The 10,500-nt window shown below is 49.8% G+C and overlaps 1 protein-coding gene across 1 annotated transcript in view; it reads left to right on the top strand.

Annotated features, from left to right (window-relative positions):
* Positions 1 to 103: 103 nt before the first annotated feature.
* ATP6V0D1 (ATPase H+ transporting V0 subunit d1) overlaps positions 104 to 10,500 on the top strand; it is a 46,793-nt gene continuing 36,396 nt past the window's right edge. Inside the window, exon 1 of the mRNA XM_002711614.5 lies at positions 104 to 471. Coding sequence (XP_002711660.3) covers positions 342 to 471 — 130 coding nt within the window. The 5' untranslated portion in view covers positions 104 to 341. The remainder of the gene's footprint in view (positions 472 to 10,500) is intronic.

Genomic DNA, 10,500 nt, shown 5'->3' with positions numbered 1-10,500 from the left:
CTAGCAAGAGCGCCTCACTTATTCCTCGCGGCCACAGGCGCCACCACGCGGCCAGCCTCGGCCATGCAAGCGGCTCTAGCAGAGGCGCCGCAGGCCCGGCCTCCTCTTTGTGCGCAGGCGTCAGAGGGCCATCCCGGGCCCACCACCTGCGCAACGCGTCTGCGCGCAACCACCCGGAAGCCGGACGCCCCTCAGAGCCCCGCCCTGCTTGGTCACGTGAGCGCTTGTGCGTCACCTGACGCACTTGACAGCCCGCAGCGGGCGCCGCGTCAGCTGATCTCGGGCTGGTGTTGCGTACCGGCCGGTTGGGGTTCTCCGGTCCCGCCGCCCCCGCAGCAGCCATGTCGTTCTTCCCGGAGCTTTATTTCAACGTGGACAATGGCTACTTGGAGGGACTAGTGCGCGGCCTGAAGGCCGGGGTGCTCAGCCAGGCGGACTACCTCAACCTGGTGCAGTGCGAGACGCTTGAGGGTGAGCCGCGGGGCCGGGCTGAGGGTCCTTGAAAGGCCATGATGGAGGCCGGCCTGGGCCTAAGGGTTCGGGGAGGGGGTGTCTGCGTGGGGAAGCTGGAAGCGGGCGGTCGTGTAGGGTCAGAGAGGCCTCTCCGGGAATCCGGGGGCTGATGGCGGGCGCGCGGGAAGTGATCTGTCAGCTGCGCTCCGGCGCGGGCTCAAATAGGGCTTTCAGAACCGCAGTGGTTCGACTCCGCTTGGGCCGCCTCTTCTCGCGTTGTGCTAGGCATGTAGTTTGGGAGGAGGAAGTCCCTCCGGAATGGTATGCCTGTAAGAGCCTCTTTAACCTGCCATAGCGAAGTGCTGACCCAGGGTAACGCTTAGGGAAGCTAAGCGCGAAAGCACTCCCCTTCCCCAGCACTTACACACTGAGGCCTTTGGGGTCATCGTGTTTTCGCAGTGGCCTGCGGGGTGAGCCCGCCTGGAGAATTGCTGAGCCAGCGACGACGTTGAACCGCTGACTGGGCAGTGTTTAGGAGAGCAAGGGGGTGGCTCTGCGAGTCTCTTAAGTCGTACCCAAGTATTTGGCCCAAGATCCCGACCCGGCGGTGGTGGAGGGTGCCTGTTGGGGCAGAGTGTCTTGCACAAGAGTGGTGAGAAGTTGAATTCCCCTTTCCCATGAGTACACAGCTCGGAAGCGGGTTGACTCCCCGAGGCCCAGCTGCAACCGATGTAGGAAGTTAGAGGATGTCCCCAATTCCAGACTTTGCCGCCGTCTTCTTAGGTGGTAGCAAAGGGCAGGCTGGCCGGGGTGTGAGTTTCCATCTCTGACCCCCAAGCGATACCTTGAGCAGAGGTGTTGGTGGAGCCTCATGGTTGATAGCTAGGGGAGAAATACGGCCCCACGATTCACCCACTGGAGAAAAGCGTCTCGCCAAAAACTTTTGAGGTTAAAAATGAGCTTAATTTGTTGTTGTCTCCCTTGCAAAGTAGACCAGCAAAGTGAAAAATGAATACCATTAAAATATAAAACTTAGGCCGGCGCCGCGGCTCACTAGCTAATCCTCCGCCTTGCGGCGCCGGCACACCGGGTTCTAGTCCCGGTCGGGGCGCCGGATTCTGTCCCGGTTGCCCCTCTTCCAGGCCAGCTCTCTGCTGTGGCCCGGGAGTGCAGTGGAGGATGGCCCAAGTGCTTGGGCCCTGAACCCCATGGGAGACCAGGATAAGTACCTGGCTCCTGGCTTCAGATCAGCGTGGTGTGCCAGCTGCAGCATGCCGGCCGCAGTGGCTATTGGAGGGTGAACCAACGGTAAAGGAAGACCTTTCTGTCTCTCTCTCACTGTCCACTCTGCCTGTCAAAAATTTAAAAAAAAATAAAAATATATAAAACTTAGTAAAGTGAAAAAGCGATAATTGTAGATATGACTTTAACATAAATCTGCAAGAAAAGTTACCGCCCTTGTGGGAGTGGCCTCTCTCTGTGAGAAAAGGAGCAGGGCTGGGCACACAGTTGCCACTTAACGTGTTTTGTGGGCTGACTGGGACTTGAGGCAGATCTTTATTTGCATGCATCTAAGGTGAACGCCAGTGGTTGTCAGCTGGCCTTCATTTGGCTTGTTTATCTTCTTGGCTTTTCCAGCTCCTGCTTCCACCTGCTCCCTTCAGAACTTCTCGGGGTCCAGGGCTTCTGTCTTCCCAGGGGACCTCCATCTTCTTCCAGAGACATGGGAGGCTGTCTTGCTACAACACTCCCCAGCCTCCTGGTGGGATAACACGCAGACTTTTGTCACAAGCCATCCCGCCAGCACTTGGTGCACGTGGTGTGGCAGACTTTGGAGTTAGACAGATATGGGTTTGAACTCCAACACTGGCAATCACTGGATTTTCTTTCTCTTTTTTAAAAAGATTTATTTATTTGAAAGAAAGAGTTATAAAAAGGCAGAGGCAGAGAAGTCTTCCATCTGCTGGTTCACTCCCCAAATGGCTGCAATGGCCAGAGCTGAGCTGATCCAGAGCCAGGAGCTGCCTCCAGGTCTCCCACTCGGGTGCAGAGGCCCAAGCACTTGGGCCATCTTCTACTGCTTTCCCAGGCCACAGCAGACAGCTGGATCAGAAGTGGAGCAGCTGGGTCTCGAACCAGTGCCCTGCAGGTGGTGGCTTTACTTGCTATACGACAGCACCGGCCCCCTGGATTTTCTTAGTCAAGTTATTTAACACCCTGGGACTTTAGGTTTTTCATCTGACATAACAGCGCTGATTTCATAAAGATTGTGAGACATCAACAAGCTACTGCCTGTGAAGTGTTTAACACTGCACCCAGGACAGCAAGCTCCCAGCAGACCTTAGCTCATGCTTCTGTTAGGACTGGCACTTGTTCCCTCTGCTTCCTACTTGCTTTCATGCAGCCCAGCCCTGTTGCCTCCTCATCTTAGAAACTCCCTGTGATCGTGCTAGGCTAGAACGGTGTCCTTCGCTCTCAGTCACAACTCCTGTAGTGTGTGTGCTTCTCTAGAAAGATTTTTTAAACTTATTTTCATTTTTAGGAGAGACAGATCTTTCATTTGCTGGTCTTCCAGCAAATTCCCAGATAATTACAATAACTGGGGTTGGGCCAGGCCAAAACCAGGAGCCCAGAACTCAGTCTGGGTTTTACATTTGGTGGCCGGGACTTGAGTATTTAAGCCAGCACACCCAGGTGTGCCTTAGCTGGAATCGGAAGCAGAGCTGGGACTTGAACCAGGCACTCCGATATGGGATGCAAGTTTCCCAAGCAGCATCTTGATTAAACGCCCTCCCTCTTACCCCGGGAGTTTCTTGATGTGGAGTTTAGGGGCTCTTGTATGCTAGAGATGCTAAGAACTTTCAGGGTTTGGAGATAGCCAGAAGCAGGAAGGAGTGACCAGAAGCCCCACTTGTCCTCTATGGAAAGTCCTCTGCTTTTTTATTTTTTTTTATTTATTTTTTTTTAGATTTATTTTTATTTGAAAGACAGAATTGCAGAGAGAGGTAGAGACAGAGAGAGAGGTCTTCCTTCCATTGGTTCATTCTCTAGTTGGCCACAGCGGCTGGAGTTGTGCCGATCCAGAGCCAGGAGCCAGGGGCCAGGAGCTTCTTCCGGGTCTCCCATGTGGGTGCAGGGGCCCAAAGACTTGGGCCGTCTTCTACTGCTTTCCCAGGCCATAGCAGAAAGCCAGATCAGAAGAAGAGCAGCCGGGACTAGAACCAGCGCCCATCTGGGATGCCGGCGCTTCAGGCCAGGGCTTTAACCCGCTGTGCCACAGCGCCGGCCCCAGTCCTCTGCTTCTGATGGTAACACCGTTTCCAGGCTGCTGCTGCTGGGTATTTTTGTCTCCTTTTTCTTCTGGGGCAACAGAGAGGGAAGTGGGGCAGGGAAACTAAGGAAGCCTGTGGTCTCCAGTGAGATATGTGGCTGTGTCCTGAAGTGATCCGCTTTTCAAGGGACTTGATTCAGGTATTGGGAATTTCCCAGAAGGCACAGGGCATTGGGCAGAGGGTGTTAATTTGCTCTGCAAGATAGGGCAAGTCTAATCTCTTCACCATCCCTGGCTTCCTCGCTGAGTTCCCCTGCCCTCTCTTGTGCTGAATTTAGGACCTCTGAGGCCCATGTGTTCTTGCTTGACTGTCTCTTAAGAAACAGGAGAAAGAACCTGGAGTGCCATTCCCCCTTAGATGCACTGAGGGGTCAGATCTGGGTGATTACAAAAAATTCTTTCCAGCTCTGAGTTTTCTGGGATGTGTTGAGTGGCATCTGGGGGCTGGGTACTCTGCTAGGGACTCGTGGGGAAGAGGAGGTGGGCCAGAGATACATGAAGAGAAATCATGGAGTATTATGTTGAATGTTTTCACTCATTCACTGTCCTTGCTGAGCACTTTTTTTTTTTTTTTTTTGAGATTTGTTTATTTGGAAGGCAGAGTGACAGAGATAGAAAGAAATCTATCCTCCACAAATGGCCACATGGGTTGAGGCTGGGCTAGACCAAAGGCAAGAGCCTGAAATTTCATCATGATCTCCCATATAGATGCCAAGGGCCTATGTACATGGCCCTCTACTGCTGCATTCTCAGGCACATTAGCAGGGAGCTGAATCAGAAGTGGAGCAGCTGGGACTCTTACCAACAGTTCAATATGGTATGCCATATCAAAGGCAGCCTAACCTATTATACTGTAGTGCTGGCCCCTGAGCACCTATTTTATGCCAGGCATTACAATGCAATAGAGATTGAGATACTTTGTTGAATGGTGTTCTCTTGACCCTAGTGATCTGGTGGTGGAGGTCAGTGGGGGCAGGAAGACATTAAGAGATCACTGTAGCATAGCTACTTCTTGACTCTGGCCATGAGCAAGATATATATCCTCTGGGTTCTGAGGTGTGGAATGGTGATAGTAATAGCACCTACCTCATGGGGTGGCTATGAAGGTTACCATGTGCAAGGTACATGGTAAATCTCAGTGTGTTAGCCACTATTACTATTGTTATTAAGTAAAAAATTAAATATAACTCATGTATTAAGGAAAGGACAGTTCAGAAATGATGGAGAACCTTGTTTTAAGTGCATGGCTAAGTAAGGCCCTGCTGAGGAAGGAGGTATTTCAGCTGAGATGTGAAGAATGAGAAGGAGCCAACTGTGCAGAGAGCTGGGGGGGAGAGAATTTCAGAGGTCAGAAAGCAAAGACAGCAATGGGCCCATCAAGGGACCAAAAGGAGCCTCAGTGGGGATGAGAGTACAAATATTTTGGGAACCCTTAGTTAAAAACAAAAATCAGGCTGAACCCAGGGGAGAAAGCTTCTGGCTCCTTCACACTGGGTGTGGGCCTGGAGAGGGTGACTGTATGGAGCACCACATTCCACAGAGGCCTGCCAGATTTGGGGTTGTTAGATTGTGACTGAGTGTATTTCAGACCATGAGGGACATATAGAGGACTTCTTTCACGTTCAAGTATATGTTTGCTAAAACAAGAAACATTTCCTGAAGACCTACTGTGCCCAGCCTGCCAGGTTTTATACCAGAGCCAAGTGAGCCTCTCATGTATTGCCACAATTCTGAGTCTGGACTGTCAATTCTTAGCTGGGGTACAGTTGTTGTTGTTGTTGTTGTTGTTTTTGGACAGGCAGAGTTAGACAGTGAGAGAGACAGAGAGAAAGGTTTTCCTTCCGTTGGTTCACTCTCCAAATGGCTGCTACAGCCGGCGCTGCGCCGATCTGAAGCCAGGAGCCAGGTGCTCTCCTGGTCTCCCATGCAGTTGCAGGGCCCAAGCACTTGGGCCCTCCTCCACTGCACTGCCTGGCCACAGCAGAGAGCTGGGCTGGAAGAAGAGCAACCGGGACAGAATCCGGCACCCGACCGGGACTAGAACCTGGTGTGCCAGCGCTGCAGGTGGAGGATTAGCCTAGTGAACTGTGGCGCTGGCCACTGGGGTACAGTTTTAAAATGTTGTTATTGATTTATATGACTAATTTATATGGGGAATTCAGATGAGAATTATGCTGTATCCTCACCTTCCTGCATTTCTGTTTCTTGTTTTCTCTTTAAAAATGTTTATTATGGATATCAGCAAGCATGTACAAATTAGGAAGACTTATATAATGACTCCATAAGTAATAATCACTTAACTACAACACTTATCACTTCATTTGCTACAGTTATGAGTATTGTTTCAATAATAGTTCCACTTATCCTCACTCTCAAGTTTTTCTGCAGTAAATTCCAGAAATTTCAGTTGTCAGTATTTCAACATCTCTGAAAAAGGTCATGACTATTAAAAAAAAAAAAAAAAAAACTGACAATACTATCATTCTTCCTGTTTTAAAAAAACCTAGTGTTTTTAAATATAATCAAATATCTAGTGCTCAAATAAATGTCAAGTTTTTTGAAAAATAGTATGTTTGTTTCAGTCAGGATCCAGCTATGAGCCATTTTTTTTTTTTTTGACAGAGTGGACAGTGAGAGAGATAGAGAGAAAGGTCTTCCTTTTTGCCGTTGATTCACCCTCCAATGGCTGCCGCTGCCAGCGCACCACGCCAATCCAAAGGGAAGAGCCAGGTGCTTCTCCTGGTCTCCCATGGGGTTCAGGGCCCAAGCACTTGGGCCATCCTCCAGTGCACTCCCTGGCCACAGCAGAGAGCTGGCCTGGAAGAGGGGCAACCGGGACAGAATCCGGTGCCCCGACCGGGACTAGAACCCGGTGTGCCGGCGCCACAGGCAGAGGATTAGCCTATTGAGCCATGGCACTGGTCTAGATTTATTTTATTTATTTGAAAGAGTTACAGAGAGGTAGAGACAGAGAGAGGTCTTTCATCTGCTGGTTCACTCCCCAGTTGGCTGCAACGGCCGGAGATGTACCTCTCTGAAGCCAGGAACCAGGAGCTTCTTCCAGGTCTCCCATGTGGGTGCAGGGGCCCAAGGACTTGGAGCATCTTCCACTATTTTCCCAGGCTATAGCAGAGAGCTGGATCAGAAGAAGAGCAGCTGGGACTGGAACTAGCGCCCATATGGGATGCCGACACTTCAGGCCAGGGCTTTAACCTGCTGCGCCACAGTGCCTGCCCCTCCCCCCATTCTTTTTAGTATTCAGAAGGTGATGTTAATTTTTCTGTTGGGAGGTACATAAAACCTAGTTGTCTCCCATTTTTTAAAAAAAGATTTATTTATTTATTTATTTGAAAGAGTGACACAGAGATCTTCTGATTTTTGGTTCACTCCCCAAATGCCCATAACTGACTGGACCAGGCCAGGTCAAAGCCAGGAGTAAGGAATTCTATCTGGATTTCCCACATGAGTGGCAGGAACCCACATACTTGAGTCATTATCCCCTGCCTTCCCAGGCACATTAGTGGGAACCTACATCAGAACTGGAGGAGATAGGTCTCAGATCAGCACTCCTATTTGGGATTTGGTCATCCCAAGTTGTACCACAATGCCTGCCCCCAGCTGTTTCTCATTTTGATTCTCATAAGGAATCTGATATTTATTGACTGGGACCATTATTTTGTTTTTTTTTTTTTAGATTTATTTATTTGAAAGGCAGAGCAACAGAGTGGAGACACATACATAGACACACACACACACACACACACACAGAGAGAGAGAGAGAGAGAGAGAGGGAAGAGAGAAGTTGAGATTTTGTATCCACTGTTTCACTCCCCAAATATCTTCAATAGCCAGGTCTGGGCCAGGCCAAAGCCAGGAGCCAGGAACACCATCTGAGTCTTCCACCTGGGTGGTAGGAGCCCAGCAGCTGGGCTATCTTCTGTTACCTTCCCAGGTACATTAGCTGGAAACTGGATGGGAGGCATAGTAGCCAGGATCCAAACTGGCTGCTCTGATTTGGGATGCTAACATTGCAAACAGTGGCTTACCCTGCTGTGCCACAACTCTGGCCACAAGATCCATTATTTCATTAGAGATTGCAAAGTGCTGATAGTCTGAATTTGTTTCTGCAGTTGCTGCCTTGTTTGCTTATATGCCTCTAGATGTCCAAACTTGGTTACTCTGAGATGAGTCTGTGTAGGACAGGTTAGAATAAGTGTTTTATTCTTTCCCATATTTACCGCTGTTCAAAATAACCAGTTGCTTCTCTAACATTCTTCAAAAATGACTAATGAGGCTTGTTTAGTATCATGATACACTAGTGGATTTTTAAAAAATATTTATTTATTTATTTGAAAGTCAGAGTAAACACAGAGAAGGAGAAGCAGAGAGAGAGAGAGAGGTCTTCCATCCACTGGTTCATTCCCCAATTGGCCGCAATGGTTGGAGCTGTGTCGAGCCGAAGCCAGGAGTCAGGAACTTTCCCCAGGTCTCCCACGTGGGTGCAGGGGCCCAAGGACTTGGGCCATCTTCTACTGCTTTCCCAGGTTATAGCAGAGAGCTGGATTGGAAGTGGAGTAGCTGGGACTTGAACTGGCGCCCATATGGGATGCTGGCACCGTAGGCAGCAGCTTTACTTTACCAGTGCCAGCCCCACTGGTATATCTTAATGTATTGTTCTGCTTCAATCATTTGTCCTTATTGATGCTCAAATTGTCTCTTCGCTAGTGGGAGGTTTTTAGCTGGCTGCCTGGTGTTTTTGACACAACTCTGTAGCCTTTGAGGGGTTCCTTACTATCTGGGATGCCAATGAGCCCTAATCTTATCTTGAACATTTCCTAACCCAAACTTAGAGTCATCATTTCCCTTAGGAGGAATTTATTGGAAAATTATATTGAGAGACTGTAATCTGAATCCTAAGGGTTCTCATTGCTACTGGATTGGCCATTGTTCTGTTGGTCCCCCCCCCCCCCCCCAGTGGATAGTTTCACTTTCTTACTCAGAAACATGGAAAATACAGAAAAGCAAATGGCTTGTTGGACTGTGCAGCTTCACCTCAACTGATGAGTCCCGGAAGGCCAGTTTCTTAGTTTGGAATGGAGGCTCTATCTTTTTTTCTTTTTTTAATTTAAAAGGCAGAGTTGCAGAGAGAGAAGGAGAGACAGAGAGAAAGATCTTCCATCCTCTGGTTTGCTCCCCAGATGGCTGCAATGGTGAGGGCTGGGCCAGGCTGAAGCCAGGAACCAGGAGCTTCATCCAGGTCTCCCATGTGTGTGGTGGGGATTTAAGCACTTGGGCCATCTGCTGCTGCTTTCCCAAGTGCATTCACAGGGAGCTGGATCCGCAGTGGAGTGACATTTGAACTAGCACCCATGTGGGATACCAGTCTCACAGGTGTTGGGGACTTGCTGTAATACAACTCTGGCCCCTCTATCAACATTTGAACCAATCAAAGCATCTGAGTGTAGTTAACATTCAGGAGAAGGAGCCCAGTGATCTCAGCTCCCATGTGAGCTAGATGTTCCCAAAGATCGTTTTTGTCAATCAGAGTTAGAGACTGGGGGGCTGTGGCTGAACCATTCATGTGTGATGTGCTGGCTGTCTTCCAGACATTTTATTTTATTTATTTATTTGACAGATAGACAGTGAGAGAGACAGAGAGAAAGGTCTTCCTTCCGTTGGTTCACCCCCAAAATGGCCACCACGGCCAGAGCTACGCCCATCCGAAGCCAGGAGCCAGGTGCTTCTTCCTGATCTCCCACGCGGGTGCAGGCGCCCAAGCACTTAGGCCATCCTGCACTGCCTTCCCGGGCCACAGCAGAGAGCTGGGCTGGAAGAGGAGCAACCGGGACTAGAACCGGCGCTCATATGGGATGCTGGTGCCACAGGCAGAGGATTAACCAAGTGAGCCACGGCACCGGCCCCTCCAGAACATTTTAGTCCCTCTCTGCCCTGATTCATTTGTGTTCTGTTTGTTACAACATCTCCCTCTGCATTTCAACATTATTTCACAAGAAACAGTCTTATGTGAAAGAAGAAAGGGAAACTCCAGGCTGGGCTTGGCCAATCTCCAGTGATGTGAGGGTGCAGATGTTGGTGGTATTTTCCAGGAGTGGCACATCATTCAGCACAGGCCATCGTTGGTTGGCTGGGAGATCAGCTTTTGAAAAATTACAAAGACCATAGGAAATGCCTCTGAGTACAGGGAATGAGAGAGTTAACACTATAGGATGGGGCTGCTCAAAAAAAAAAAAAAAAAAAAAAAAAAAAAAAAACAAACAAACAAAAAAAATAGGCTGGTGCCGTGGCTCACTAGGCTAATCCTCTGCCTTGTGGCACCGGCACACCGGGTTCTAGTCCCGGTTGGGGCGCCAGATTCTGTCCCAGTTGCCCCTCTTCCAGGCCAGCTCTCTGCTGTGGCCAGGGAGTGCACTGGAGGATGGCCCAGGTACTTGGGCCCTGCACCCCATGGGAGACCAGGATAAGTACCTGGCTTCTGCCATCGGATCAGCACGGTGCGCCGGCCGCGGAGGCCATTGGAGGGTGAACCAACGGCAAAAGGAAGACCTTTCTCTCTGTCTCTCTCTCTCACTGTCCACTCAGCCTGTCAAAAAAAAAAAAAAAAAAAAGGATGGGGCTGCTGCAGTGGTGTAGTGGGTAAAGCTGCCACCTGTAGTACCAGCATCCCATATGGGCGCCGGTTTGAGTCCCAGCAGCTC

Source organism: Oryctolagus cuniculus, chromosome 18, assembly GCF_964237555.1.
Source record: "Oryctolagus cuniculus chromosome 18, mOryCun1.1, whole genome shotgun sequence".
Lineage (NCBI taxonomy): Eukaryota > Metazoa > Chordata > Mammalia > Lagomorpha > Leporidae > Oryctolagus > Oryctolagus cuniculus.
This window is presented reverse-complemented; position numbering and strand designations above follow the sequence as displayed.